The following is a 15,939-nucleotide window of genomic DNA, read 5'->3' on the forward strand; positions in this document are numbered from 1 at the left end:
TCTCTTCTCTCATCACCCCCTGAACACCCTCTTGGCATCCCTTAAATGTCCCTCCTCCTCAGCTGGGCAGCTTTCCATTCACTGCCAGCCTGACTCAACTGTTTCTTCCCTTCTTCCTCAGTGTGGTTTTTTTTCTCCTTTTGACCGCACCATTCTCCTTCTCCTGGGCTCAAGCCTCGGCACCTGAGTTTGTCACAGCAGCCCCAGCTGGTTCCTTTAATTGCTCAGGGCGCAGTGTTTACTCCCAGCTGGGCTCACCAGTTTTTCTCATTTCTGAGTGAGTTTGTTTTCTTTGTTTTTTCCCTATCGTCCCCATGACAGGGTGACCGAAATACCCTGTCACAGTGAGGAATAAATATACACTATTGTAACCTGCACGTGTGTACTGGTGGCATGTCTGTTCTACTGGTTGATTTCATCCCCAGGGTAATTGATTACTGAAAGCCATCTGGCTCTTCCTTCACTTAGTGTAGTCAACTCTGAGGAACTGGTCATTTGTCCACTCCTTCATATTGAGTAAATTACCTTGTAGTAATTTTGTCATGTGCCTGCACCTTCAGATTCATAAGTATCAATAAAATTAGCTCACCTCAAAGCAGCTAAGAACCTGGCCCTTACTTTAAAAAACAGTTTGTGTTTTTTATGTTTTTTTCATTCCTCCACTCCTTCTAAACACCATGAATACAATGGCTCCCAAACACAGAGAAGAAACAAAAGTTGACACTGAATGCATAATAGGAAACAAGGCCAGAGGTTTCTTAGGTGACTGAAAGCCTTTAATTATTTAGAGAATTTCTTCCTATTCTCATTATATTAGTTTGGGATTTGAGGTCACCTTTTCTTTAACAACTAATATCAGGTAAAGTAGACAAGCTAGTCACTTCCCTTCAGTGTAAGTAGGGAATTTCCTTTGTTCAGGAAAGTAATTTATTTTCCTTTAAGAAATCACTTCATATACAACTCCTAGACCCCACTGGAATGCAGGAGTTTTATCTGTCTTTACAAAGGGAACAGGATCTAGTTCCTAAAGTATCTAATCAGTAAAATTGGATCCCTAGGAGCAATGCAATATGGCCTGGTTCAGCTGATCTGGCATATCCAGTCTCAGCACTGACTGGATTTTAATAAAATGTTGCAAGGACTGGCAGTACCATCAAAACAGTATGGTAATGTAATTCATGAAGTATACCAGCGGGTGGCAACCTTTAACTAACAGCAAACCACAGCTTGAGACTTGGCCACTACTGCAGGCCACGGTCCCCTGATGCCCCCCAACCATTCCTGCTCTGTGCAGGCAGCTGTTCTCTTGCCCCCTCTGATGCAGCCTCTGCCAAAATGTGTTGCCAAAATGTGTGGCTAATTCAGTAGTGATGGTAAGCAGAGGGCTGCAATGGGAGCAAGAAAGGAGCTGTCTGCACAGATCAAGGAAGACTAGGGAATTAGTAGCAGAGAATCAGCACACAGTCTGTAAAAGACACTTTTTTAGTTAGGAGAGATTATTTCACCTTCCAAAACTTGTCTAACATCTCTCCCAACTGTAAAGTTGGTCCAATAAAAGATATTACCAAATAAATCTTGCTTCTCCCATATTCCCTGGACCATCAAGCCTGCAACAACTTTACAACATAGAATATTGACACTTTTACTGAGGGTTATAAAAGGGCAGAGCAATAAATGAGAGTTCATTGAAAATACAATAGGTTACTTTTATACAAACTTAATGAACTACAAGATAATAGATGCATGGTGTTCTAATAATAATAATAAATCCATATGTTCATGTTCTTTCATTATTAATTGAGGTGCCTAGATCAATAAATGACAAGAAATCATTTTATAATCAAATCACTTGACAATATATTAAATCCATTGTATTAATTACATGTTAAACTCCTAAATGTAAGGACAATGATAATATTGAAATAAATACTAAATATTGACTAGAAGACCCCCTCTACATGGGCCAGTAAAGGTGCAATGCAATCTAACATGCAATTCACACAATCATACTACTTGCCATGCCACACTTGCATTAGATCCTGTTGCACCTTATTGCTGGTGGAGGGGGAACTGAGGATCAGGCTCTACGCCCAGCAAGATGCAAGGGGCTCCCAGTTGCAGGAATGCCCCATGTACTCCCAGAGCTGGAGGATCACTGTAGGGGCAATGCCCCCATGCCAGGAATGTGGGAAAACCCCCAAAGCTGGAGGATTGCTGCTACAGCAGTTCCCCCATGCCAGAGGTGTGGGGAAACCCATGGGGTCAGAGCATCACAGCAGGGGCCTGCTACATATGTAAATTTGTACACATTTTTAAGGTCTAACTTTATAGTTGGTTGGTGCATTTTATTATATGATAGTCAATTTGCACATTTAGCTGGTGTCCAGTTAATTGTGCAAAACCTGTAACTCATAGAGGAGGTCAAAGTAACATTTTTAAAAGAGCTTAAGTGAGTAAAAATAACATAATAAGGAAACGTCAACCCATTTTTCTAAGAACTAAGACTAATATTGCCAAAAAGTAATGAGACTAACCACAAGCTATTGTGAAAATGATATAGTTTTTAACTTGTGTTCTGTCTCTTGGCCCCTTGGAGTTTCTATTCAAACAACTGTCAGGACTAGGACCTTAATTTTTAATGGAAGAGGAGATTTTTGTGAAACCATGTGACTACAGGAGCTGGGGCTTAAGGAAACCCAACAAATACTGTGAAAATGGCTGCACTACCATTTTTCCTCAATCAGATCTATGTGTCATACTCCATAGCCTATGTTTAGGGACAGTCCCCAAATTCCAGCAGAGCACAAATGTTTTGCATTTTAATTTTCTAGATAAAGAGAACAGTGTGTTTTTTGCTAAACCAGACAGGTATTGATTGAGTTGACTGTTTTGAAAATTAATTTAAGGAATTTTAAGGACAGAATCTTTAGAATCCCATTCTTCTAACTCAGTCTCTAGCTCAAATAAAATTTTCTTCCATGCCATATAAAGCATAGTTATTGGAGTAGCAGATTATAAAGGAGATACTGAGAAGCAGCATATACATGTTTGTGCATGTCTAAGTACTCCTGAACTATGAACACTTCACTGGCACTGCACAGGATGGATCATATAATAAGATAAGGCTACTTCATAACTCCATGTTATTCAGAACATTACAGACTTGATGCTACATGAGAGGTACCATGAAGCATATGGTGTGGGTGCAGGCTTCAATCCCTGTAGAATCCAGCAACTAGTGGAAAAGCAGAGCAGAACACAAGCCTACAGATCATAAGTCACTCTTTTCAACAGCTCTTCATTGCCAAAGTAACCAAACTCCTCACAAACATTAATTACTTATCTGGAAAATACCCTAAGATGGCTTTTGTTTCTGTCCTGACCCCTTGAGTCACAGGTTGCCACTTTTCTAACTGCAGACAATCATTTCTTTCCAAGGTGCTTAGAAGTGTCCAAAAAAAAGTCACAGGCCTGTGTGAACCTAGAAAATCCATCAGGTTAGCATAGTTAAGGCATGCCAGTTTCTGCAGTTAAAAGCAAACAAAAGACTGATGTTGCCAATATTGCAAGGGGATGATGTGGCTGCCTTTGACTCCCCAGAGCACACAGGGGACCCATTTACAGGTGGGTTGACTGGAGCAACCTTCAGTACAAGTCCAGAATAAGTTTCAAACTCATACCCCTGGGCCTGTAGTTAGACACCTTAAGTATTGTGAGGAATATTAATGTTGGCCGAAAAGCAACCTGCACATGGATCTTCAATCTGCAACCCACCAGGTTCTGAACACAGTAGACCATGGAGAGCAGCTACTTCATGCAACTGAACTTCACTACCCTCTCCTGACCCAGAATCCCAATCCTTCCAAAATGGCTTTCACTGCTTTTATCTGGCACCTGCATCATGCAGCCACCATGTCCCCCACAGGATTATGTGCCACTTTTGCTTTAGCCCATTAAAAAAATTCCAAGCTGTAATGTTTGGACCCAAATTGTGGTCTAAATTTTCTCCAAAGTAGAGGGCAGGCTCAGATTCAGCGTTCCAGGTTACAGCTATCCCTGGTATAAGTGCATAGAATAAATGCATACAGCGATTCACCTGCCCCCACATAGAATAAACATCCCTGCCCCCGTAGAATAAATATCCAGGAAGACAGAAACATTTCTGGGTTAGTGAACATTAATTGTGTTCCAAGATTTTTGCATTTGCAAGTTGCATTCATGATAAGAAGCAGAAGTCATAATGCAAGAACAAATCTACTCTTGTGAAATTCCTGGGCCAAACAAACCTAGAAAACAAAGTCTCCCAACGGAGCACTGCTTTAAAAAGTTTACAGCCTGATTTCCTGATACAGAAATATCCAAGCTTTCTGGACTCTTTGTTAGGGTGACTATATGGATCTTGGGGAGCACTGGATTTGCAGCTGAATAAAGGCTGTAACCTGTGGCCTAGAAGAGCTGTTAATCACAAGGCAGAATGATATATTAAAAGTAACATTGCAAGATGCTTAGGCAAGCATTTTTTTAACAATATTGTAGTGTTGTAAGATATATATCTCATTACATATCTTTAGGTGTTAGAGCAGATTTTGCTTATGAATGCTTATGCTAAGCCAGCCATTTCCTAATGCTAAGTAACCACCTTAACTGTGTCAACCATTTTCAAGTGAGTTTTTATGTGTAGGTTTGTGTGCTGTGAATGAGGTGAAGTCTTACAAATGTGGAAGATAGTATAATATGGGACTGAAAAAACAGACTGGAATGTGAAAGACAACACGTAACTAGTAACAGAATCCCAAATAAACATATGCAAAAAGGTGAATGGGGATTGGTAAAGAGGCCTCCAGAAGCTTCCAAGTTTTGGTCGAAGTCTGCCCAGTGACCAAAGTAGTGGAGTCAAGGCACTTATAGAAAAAAACTAATGTTCATGGCAGCTCTTCAAACATTATTGTTGGAGCTGGCCCAAAGCTGTCTCCATTCTGAATAAAGCTGTTGGCTAGCAATGTATGCTGGTGTTTGCTTCTTGAGCAACTGGATCCCGAGCAATCGGATTGTTGTCTCCCTAGTTGTTGGGCATCGCATGGAGTCAGAGTCTAGCACCTTTGTCTAAAATACATCTCTAAATCTTTTTCTAAATGAGCTTCCAAAAGAATTAAAAAGGCCTTAGTAGCATTTCTGATTGAAAAAGCACAACCAAAGAGTATATAAAAGTTTCCTTTGAATTAACATCCAATATTCTATAAAGCATTGTTCATCAGTAATTTCTAAAAGTACTTTATGTTGCAAGATAAAATAAAAGGGATAATATTTACAAATTGGATGCAGTGACTCAAAGGAATGAAAATGAACAATTGCAATAAAAGCAAAAACTGTCAATTGCATTTTTTCCTTCATAAATCTTTTTCCTAACAGAAAAAAAATCCCACCTATGATGGTAACACTATGGACAAACAGCATAAACAATGCTCTGCCGACTCCTACTATGTCATAAAGATTAATTCATGATGGCACTGGGAGAAGACAGCGTGGTAGTCATTGGCACTTTGTCTACATCAATGATCTTGCTATCGTTGTCATTTCTATTAGTGTCAAAGGGAAAGTTTTCAGAAAATAGGCTAAAATTGTAACAGGTGAAAGGGGAGCACATAAAATGAAAAAAAAGAGTAAGATGGAAAAGGGTTAGTTCAATAAACAGACTTAAAATGAAAGAAGTTAGGAAACTGAAAGAGATATAGTGACCACAGTAGTCTTGAAAAAGACTTCAGTCTCTTCGACAATTACATGGACTGGCACAAGTGACCTAGAATTGTATCGGGATACACAGATAGGAAGGCTAAGGCTGAACGAATGGATCCAATGGACAAGGAGATAGAAATATGAGGACTGAGTGCCTCAGAGTACAAGCAAACCTCATAAGACTTCTATAAAGCAAGGAAGTCATTCTTAATTATTTTCAGAAACTGGTGGGGAATTTAACAAAGATGACCGTAATTCCTGCAACGAATATCTGAAATTGATATATTTTTAAACGAGTATGGAAGAATATTAAATATTTGCTTTGGTTGAAATGCCTTTGCAATATTGCCTCTACATTTGATTTTACGTGGTGCATTGTTGCCTTGACTTATTTAGACACAAAACTGGGAGTTAAGGAGCTCAGCATATTGTAGGATCTGATCTTCTGCATGCTGAAACATTTTTTTTGCACGAAGCTAACTAGTGACAGTAGCTAATTATCAGTGTCAGGAGATACTTAAGAAAAATATTCAGAGGCACCATGTGTCTGTAAATTTGCAATATTATTTCCACTGGAAATAATGTTTCCAAAATGGTAATTAAACTCATATCTTGACTTTGCATGTAATCAAAATGTCCAGACAAGTTACTTTGGGAAAATGTATTTTTTCAATACTGAAGCAGGACAGCTGGGTATAGGACTCTTTTAAATGGCAGTGAAATCAGGGACACCAGCAGGGGAATAAAAAAATTCCTCACTCTTTAGGCCTAGTTTGTCTTTCGTCTCTCCAAAACTGTAAAAAAAGAACATGTTCTGGAAAACTGGGAGGAAGGGAGGGAAGGAGGGAGAGAGGGGGGAGGGAGAGAGGAAAGAAGTATTCCCTGAAGGAAAGAAACAAGATCAGTGTTGTTTTCAGGTTGTATTCTGATCATTTTCTCATCCACAGAGAGCAAGGTGGAGTGAAAGCAGGAGCTGACTTCTTGAATATCTCTGCTTCCTTTCATTTTCAGGCATGAACAGAGAACAGTTCATACACAAAGAAGAAAAAGTTAGCTCCTGCTGAAGTCATCAGGCATTTTGCCTCAAAAAGGCAAATGGGAGAAATCCTTAACATTAGATAGTGTGACAGTAAAAATTTCACCTCAATCCATACACAGACTAAGCAACATTGAGTTCTGATCCCAAATTCAGGAAAACATTTCAGCATCCACAATGGGTCATTTAAGTCCCTTTGATTTTAATGGGGCTTAAGGGCATAGTTAAATGTTTTCCTGAGTGATTATCTTGGGAAGAGGGGAGGGAACAACACTGCTGTTTAGTTCTCCCCTCCATCCTAGTGATACCTGGATTTGTGATACAGTAGAACGTAAGCCTAAGTAGACTTGCTTCCTTCTTTCAAGGAACAAGTATTATTCAATTGCAATAAAATAATGAAAATCTTCTGATTTTGATTCATGATTCTGCATTTTTCAGTGTTAAGATGAAAATTAAGAAATATCCATTTTTCACTTACTGCTTCTACTTCTGCTGGGTCATACCAGACATTAATGTATGGATGCTGTAAGGCTTCATCCACTGATATCCGCTTGGCTGGGTCAATCACTAGCATCTTTGACAAAAGGTCCCTGGCTTGGCTGGCTAGAGCAATGAAACCAGAAGAATACAATGTCAGTACAAGAATTGCTCCATGCAGGGAAAAGCCTTTTTTTTTTTTTTTTTTTTATGAAAAAGGATCAACCAACCCCTTCAAACGTCTTGAAAATGGCCAATATTTTATTCCTTACCGTTAGTCTTCATTTGTGTATACATTCACTATACCTCAATACAACAGAAATCCCAAAATATTCACAAAGGATTGAATTTATCTGTACAGAGAGCCAGCACAAGGTGATTTGGGGATATTTCTAGCACACCAAGACCGGGGCGGGGGGAGGGGGGACAGGGAATAGTCCAAAAGCCTAGTCTCATGAGATTTCCAGCTTTGTTGCATAAAAGTGAAAATTTAAAATAGTTTGGATAAAGATCCAAAAACATCCATATTTTCTACATACTGCATCTATACAGTATCCATATGATAGCTATACGGAACTTCTGGAGGTTTGACCAGCAAGGTATTTCTGGAGGTTTGACTAGCAAGGTACTTCCAACTGAAATACAAAATATAATAAAGAATTTTGTCATATGCAATATTTTTGCTGGGTTGTATCTAATCACAGAACACTTCATGGTGCATTTAACTGCTTTTGGTCAGGTTAGGTCCAAGAGCAGGTCATATGGTCTGGGTAAAATTGGTAGAGAAAGGCAAAAAAAATCTGTAGGTCAGTCCCTCAAACTGATAAATGGACAAAGGACCACCACTGCTGCCAGGAATCAGAATAATGTACAGGTATGCCAGCCACATCTCATTTTGTCTTACTATAATCACTGTGCTAATGAGAGCAAACTCCTATACCAGGTATGAGCTACTAGAGATCTAATTTGCATTATTGTAATCCTACTGGAAGCAGACCCACCAAATTTACGGCCATTTCACAAGTTATACTTAGGGCAACTTAACTGCACTTAAAATGCAAATTTCTATATTCAAGCAGTAAAACATGTGCAAAGTGTTCTCATGTCATAGAAAAGTTACGACTTTTTATGGGAAAAGCATCTTCAGATCATATTAAGTAGCACATATTCAGCTATTGTTGGACTACTCCATTGAGATAATATAGCATTTGCAGTCCTCCTGGCACCAGCAGGATCCAGTGGCAGGAGCGGCACCCTCTCCCATGTGCCTCCCTCACCCACCCCAGCAGCAGAGACCCTTCATGACAGGGGCAGGAACTCCCAGGCTTGTTAATGCTGGTCATATAATGGAGAGGTTCTAGGCTGCAGGAATGGAGGGCTCCATCTCCCCACAGGTGAGAGCATGGATGTGAGAGCATGGCAATGCTTACTGTGATCTCAGAAAAAACACCTGCTAAGTGTCCTATGAGACAGGACCTTTAAAGTGAGAAGCTGCAAGTTGTACACAGCACAGCAGCCGTTCCAAAAACCAAAGTCCCAGTCTGTGGGCCACGGTTTGAGTTTTGCAAGATCTCTCCCACCAGGTTTCTGATTTTAGAAAACCAACATTAGAGGGGTGTATTGGAGTTTTGCTTACCTAAACAATTAAGGTTCTCAGGCTTATGATATCATATATTCTCTTTGCAGGGTAATATTTAATACTAAAAATACCCCCAAGCATATCCTTTTCAAATGAAGAAACATTTTGGCTTCAAATGAAATGGATTCTCCCTGTGAAACGATACAATGGCATTTTTATTGCTATGCCTTATATCACCACAGTATCTACTAGATACTAGATTACAGTAGACTAAAGGAACATATGCAGCACAGTGAAAAGATGCTTCAGCAAGCCTTAAATTAGCTGGTTCAGATACCTAAATCATCCTAACCACTGCAGTAGCGTGGAGCTTTACATAGGCTAATGTACTTGAGAGACAGAGTTATGTGAGTTCTGTGCTGCTGTAGCTAGACAGTTCCTCACATCCAAACTAGTTCAAATATTTCTACACTTCAGTGTGTCCTACAGTGCAGATATACCCTAAGCTTCTGTCCTGTGCATCTTATTCCAACACAGAGGGCATGTTTACATGTGCAATTTGAGCTAGAGTAACTAATTGAGCACAGTAATTTACACCGACAACAGACAGTACCAATGTCTAATGGGACTATCTGACAGCACTGTAAAATAGTCTGCACTGGCCCAATTGCCATGCACATGTAGATAGTGATGCTTTACTGTGCAGTAATTAGTCTACTGTGCAGTAAAGCACACATGTCAACCTACCCACAGTGTTGAAAACAATGGGCCATATCCTCATATGGTGTTAATGTTAATCCATATTACTGTGCTTAATTTCTGTGGAGCTATACTAATTTACAGATAGCCCACTAAGCTCCTTGAGATGGCTCATTAGACTTACTCTTATTTGTAAAGTCCATAAGGCTTAAGCCAACAGAATGCTTGCAGGAGAATTTAACTAAATGTGATTATTTTTTTTAAAAGCTACCAAACTGCCTAATTCCCCTCCTCTAATTCCCTCCCCCCACTCCACACACTGATTTGATATTTATAGTGTAGCATCTAAAGGACAGAGGTGTAGCAATTGTTAAACGATTTACTACTCCAAATACATGGTCAGTGCCAGTAACAATGAAATACAGAGATTTAGCCAAGAAAGCAAACTAGCTTTCTATTTATTCTGACAGAGGGTTAAATAATCACCAGATGGAAGTTTATGTTGATGCCCAATTGGGCAAACATCCATCATGGTAAATTTCAGGTACAAGCCGAAACCTCTAATCTGGGACCACAGCACACAGCCATCTGGTTTTCCAAGCTAATCTGTTGTCAATCAAACCACACAATTATCTTTTTGTTATTCAAACTCTTTTTTCTCTGTCAAATTCATTGCTATCTTTTAAAAAAGAAAGTTAACCTCATCAGTTGCTACCAATATTACCATTCTTGTACTATAACAAAAGGTTCAGAAGCACCTTAACAGTAGTGACAGAGAATAAAAATGAAAAGAAATAAAATAGTAACTATAAAATCAGGATCCTCTCACTAAGCATCCAATACATGTCACATCACACAGAGATGACTAAAAACAGAGCCTTTTAAAAAGAGAGGAACAAAACAAGAAATGGTAGATTTTGATCTTAAAAACTGACATTCACTATTTTTGAATGTGTCTGTTTCCTTTATTCAGAAGATAATGAGTTAATACACAGTTAGACCATCATTTCCTATGCTATAGTCCCAAATCCCATTAAAGGCCATTATTCAATTTCATTGTCAGAAAAAAACAACAACTCAGTGCATCCAAAAGCATTTGTACAGACCTTTCACTTTGCTTCCTAAAAGCTGAGACAACAGTCTTGCTTTTGAAACAGTTGTTAACTGGAAGAGCATTGTGGGTAATGTAATGACATGCAAATTTCAGGCAATTGAAAGACACTGCTTATCACTGCAACAAGCAATCTGAGAAGCCCATGCAGATAAAACTGATACATGCTGAATGTTTGTAAACGGTCCAAAGCTGTGATTGGAAATCTTGTTTATATTAAAACATACATTAATCATTGTTTTTAGTGAAGGTCAACATCCTGATCAAATTAATCGTGGCTTTGATTGTATGATTAAAGTCATATAAGCACATGCCACTATATATATTGTAAAATTAAAATACCTACTCTCACTGCAATTACGATAGGCTTGTTTCACATATGAAAACCCAGCTGCTACATTTTTCATTGTAACAAGACCACTTATGAGATCTATTAAACTGCACCTACATCAAGAACAATTTTGCCTGATACCTAGAAAAATATATAGTATTTTTTGTGGTCAGGTATTTGGATGCACTATTTACTTTATTTAAAACAAACAAAAAAACAAAACACAATTAATAGAGTTCTGACATCTTCAAAGGAAACTCCTTGGGCTCCTTTATATCAGAAAAATAATAATAAGGATCTAGAACCTCCCCAAATCCCTTATAATAGTAGCCAAGGATCCACTGTACAAAACAAGTGGACATGAATCTGACATACTTGACATATTAATCAGTGATAAAATATGTTCCCTAGAGCCCTTAATGCCCCAGCACCATGTTCACCATTGCACCTAGAAATGACCTCTTGCTATATAAAACCCACACAAGTGTCTAGCTCATCCTAGACCCTGAATCTGATTTGCTAACTCATCCCCCAAAGGTAATTTTCATGTAGCTATTAATTGCTAAAATTTTGCCCTATTTTTTTCTTTTGTTCAAACTTTTTTTTAACTTGCCTCCTATGAAAGAGAGCAGTTTTCAGTAAATCATGAGGAGAGGCTAACTTTGTACATCCAAAGGGCATATTTGTTTTCCTTTTGCTATCACTTTTCTTCAAATCAATGGCATTTCCTCTATAATGGAACACTTTTTACCCTCAGTAGCTAAGCACCAACCAAAAGTTATTATAAAATATAGAAAACAAATGTTTTAAAGGGTATTAAAAACTGATTCAGCTCAATTAGAAAAAAATGTGTTCTTCCTTATACTCCATGCTCCCTCCTTGAACATACCTTTAAGTTTGTTGTGTTCCGAGTCCGCTGGGAACAGAGAATCTGGGAAAAGTTTGGGGAAAGTAAGACCAGCATACTTAGGTCGATTCTCAACATAGTTCCGTACTGTGGGCTGTAGCTTCTTCATGAATTCCGGACACGGTGTTCCCAGCTGTTCAATTACCTTATTCCACTGGTCAATATCTGGGTAGAGGTAGTTAAGGAAACAAGAATCCGCAGTCTACTAACTTGCTTGTTTGGTTGTTTTCTGGGAACCCTTAAGGTGCCTTGGTTCAGCATTATGCCTTGAAATTTAGTAAGACCTTTATAGGATCAACTTTGCTTATATACAAAAACATTGTATGTAGCTGACATCTGCAGATATAGAATCCATGGTGGTTATTGATGATAATTCTCTTTTGTTTTTAAATCCCAGCTCAATGGCTAATACTGCCCCAGTTCACAGCCATGAAATCAATAGAACTAAATGGACCAAACAATGAAGAATATATTTGTTCAGCTACTTTATTCAAACTGGATATAACCATCAAAACATCACCATACAAATGCAAGCTTAGTGCACCACAATGGTAAGAAAAGAATTCTGTGTGGGACAGGCAATACCCTAAGCTTTTCTTTTCCTTATGAGAGATCTAATATTTTTAAGGTCAGTCTGAGAGAGAAAAAACATATTATTTGAAGGAGTGGACATATTTGCAAGAAGTTCTTAGAAGTGAATCGTTAACTAAACTGTTGCATATTTGTATCTTTACTCTCCCTAGTAATTTATCCATGTCTACTTTTACTGAAGCTACCATTATACCTATTTAGCAAAAGATTTTTCAGCATTTGGCCTAACAGCATTTGGCCTTCCCTTCTTAAGGGAAAAGATGTGCTAAACAGACACAGATGTTTCTCTTTCATTTTTTAATGTCATACATAATGAAGTTAAGCTTAAATAGTACTTTGCTACAATGTTTAAGTAACAAGAAACAATTGAGGATAAAAGCCAGTTTCTACATGCTTTCATTCTCAACCAAGAAACACTTTACCATTAGGGATTTCATTGGGCTACTCTTAGTTTTCTTGGAACAATGTCATAGATGCTGGATGATTTGTGGCCCTTCCTGTCATATTCAGAACATGTCTTACTGTGTCAGGGGGAAAAAAAAAGAAAAAAATGTTAATTCAAGAAGACGGTTAGAAACTAGTAAGCATCTCTGTTACTGCATTCATCACATTAATAATTGAAAAAATAAAACAATATATGAACACACACAGTGATGGACACATTGCTAAGAGACAGTCACATGCTTGTAGCTAAGGGTGCTCCATGACAATATATCAGAAAAAAAATAGTTTAATATGTCACTTGTTAAGAGGTGCAATATGAAGTTACCCTCATTTTCGCTGTTGTGAATTATTCATTGACATCAATTCCCAGTCTGTGTAAGTGCTTTCCAAACATTCAGGGCACTGACAGAAGTGATATTTGTTGTGCAACTGGCCCCCCTCAAAGTGTTCTACAGCTGTATCCTGACAGAAGAGCACAGCTACAGAGCATTTAAAAAGTGCCTTATCATGCAACATGTTAACCCCTATCTAATGAGGGTTCAGATGAAGGTGCTCCAAAACGGAGCACCTTCATTATTTTCTGTTAGTTCCTGTGGCAACCAGGGCTGAGCTGATGCAGCCCAGCCCCACTGTCAGTGCTGTCTGCAGGATGGGAGGGGGAAAAAGGGAGGGGAGTGAGTTCAGAGCTGGGGTTTGCCAGCCAGGGTGGGGGACAGGATTGGAGCCCCTCCACCTCACAGCCCCCCAACAGCTCTCTCCCCTACAGCTCAAGTTGAGCAAACCCCAGCCCAGAGCTCCCCTCTTACCCCCCTTATTGCCCATCCAATCCTGCAGACAAAAACTAGATCTGAGAGGGGAGGAGAGCGCTACGGGAGAGAGGCTATAGGCAGGCAGCCTCTGTCTGCTGGATTGGCTTTGAAGTGGGGCTCGAGTTCCCCATTCCCTTCAACCAAACATTGAATGTCTATTGGGTTGGGGAGGGGGGAAGAGAGTCAGCAGGGAGCTGCTGCATGTCTGCAGTGACCTCAAGAAAAGTGGTCCTTGCTCTGATGAGCTCACAATCTGGAACAGACTGAGAGGCCAGAGAAAAGTGGCTCATAGAAAAATTATTAAAGACCATGAAAAAAAGTTCAGTTTGTGGTCAATTTCAGAATTTTCTAAGGCATTCCAATCTCAAACAAAACTGAAAATTTCAGAAATGTACAATAAATTGTAAGATAAAATAAAACTAAATTTGCAGTCAATCAAGACATCAAGATTTCAATAAAATCAAAACTTTCTGTTTAGATTTAGAGCTTTTTCAGTTAAAAAAAACTCCTGGGAAATTTTAAAATCAAAAGTCATTTCAAACTAAAAAAGTGAACCACTTTTGTTTTGGAAAATGTCAAAACCGAAGAATTTTCATGGATTTAATTTAATTTTCTTATTCAAAATGAAAAAATAGTAATATCAGCATTGTGAAAACCATTGCCCATGTCTACAATTTATATACATATTCTAGTCACCTGGATCCCGTAATTAAGTATGGGAGCCTTGCATGGACAGAGAGGATGAAAGCAAAGAAAAATAAGTAGGGCAAGCACTTACATAGAGCTTTGAAGATGATTACAAAGTGTTTAAACTGATTTGATAGCAGGTAAAAAGCCAGAAAAGGTATTATTAAAGAGAAGCTACATGATTAAATTGATGAATAAGACAGGCGTTTAATTATGGCATCATGTATGAACTGACAGGGTCAATATATGTTTTGGGGAAGCCAGAAAGGATTGATAGTAACACAGAAGGGGAAGCAGAGAATGATTGGAAGGGAAGTTCTATTTGGCACACGTTCAGTCAAAGCTGACAAGAAGACATCTGAGAGGAGATAGGAGGGAGACTGAAAGAGTTATTTCCATAGCTGAAAGAGAACTTTTAAAGTCATCAACATAGAGATGATGGCAAAAGCAATATGGGTTGATAAGATCATCCCTAAGAAATATAAAGTTAGAGGAGGAAAGGACCCAGGACAAAGCCCCAGGGAGTTGCCACAGACAGCAGGATAAGGGAGTATAGCAAACTTCTTGTGATCTCATTAATGGTGTCTGTATATTTTGACTTCCAGCATGGCTCCCAGTTTTATGGAAAGTCACTGCTCCCATTTATGTCACTATGGAACCACATCCACCACAGAATCCAAGAATACTATTTGGAAAGCTTCTGAGAAACTTTGGGGCAGGAGAGGTCTCCTAAATGAGCCACTTCAATGTCAAAAGCATCAATAATCCAAAAATTTGTATAAATTTCAAGATGAAACATCACAATGCTCTGCATTCCCTTTACATTTTTTCATGTCTTTTCAAGTTCAAAGGACCTCTTACCTGCCTTGCTTTTTTTTTCAGTTGTTTAATTTGAATGGTTCATTTATCACTGGGTGTAGCTAAATGAGACGCTTCTGCAAAGTTGTTACTGTGCATTTACTTAGTACTTGTATTAGCAAGTTCTAAAGAAATGTGCAGTAACTGGAGTTACTGAGCAGTAGCATCAGCAAATACTTTTTAGGTGACACTACTGCGCAGTAATGTATAAGCACTGTCTGTGCTGTGACACGATACTGCACAGTATTTTTTGGCTACTGCACAGTCAGCATCTCGTGTACATATGCCCTTTGTTTCCTTACAAATGTTTGACTAATCCTAGGCAAACACTACACAAAAAATAGTTCCTGTCTTTGTTTCCTATGAATATTCAGATGATGAACATTTTGTTCATAGTAATTTTTGTGGAAAGAGAAAGTATTGCTTTCTCTAAATGAAAATATTACATTGAGAAATCAGAACCAAATCTCTATCTGCACAGATATTCATACTTATCATCTAGAAGGCTATCTATAGGTGTAAGATTTTAATATTTTATTCAAAACTTAAGAGATGGCAAATTTCAAAATCTGAAACTCTCACAAGAGAGAAAAACTATATTTTGTCCCATTCTAATCATTGCACCTGAGGCCCATATGCAGTACTTTGGACTCATGGTAGTGCAGAAGGTATACCAG

At 38.6% G+C, this 15,939-nt stretch overlaps 1 protein-coding gene across 4 annotated transcripts in view; it reads right to left on the reverse strand.

Moving 5' to 3' along the window:
* Positions 1–15,939, reverse strand: part of MAPK10 (mitogen-activated protein kinase 10) — a 425,444-nt gene that overhangs the window by 37,956 nt on the left and 371,549 nt on the right. For all 4 annotated transcript variants that reach the window (XM_090037016.1, XM_090037015.1, XM_090037017.1 and 1 more), the window contains 2 exons: positions 11,856–12,038; positions 7,248–7,372 (listed from right to left, as the gene is read on the reverse strand). In XM_090037016.1, coding sequence (XP_089893142.1) covers positions 7,248–7,372; positions 11,856–12,038 — 308 coding nt within the window. The remainder of the gene's footprint in view (positions 1–7,247; positions 7,373–11,855; positions 12,039–15,939) is intronic.

This window comes from Crocodylus siamensis, chromosome 2, assembly GCF_052110815.1.
Source record: "Crocodylus siamensis isolate JL-2025a chromosome 2, ASM5211081v1, whole genome shotgun sequence".
Classification (NCBI taxonomy): Eukaryota; Metazoa; Chordata; order Crocodylia; family Crocodylidae; genus Crocodylus; species Crocodylus siamensis.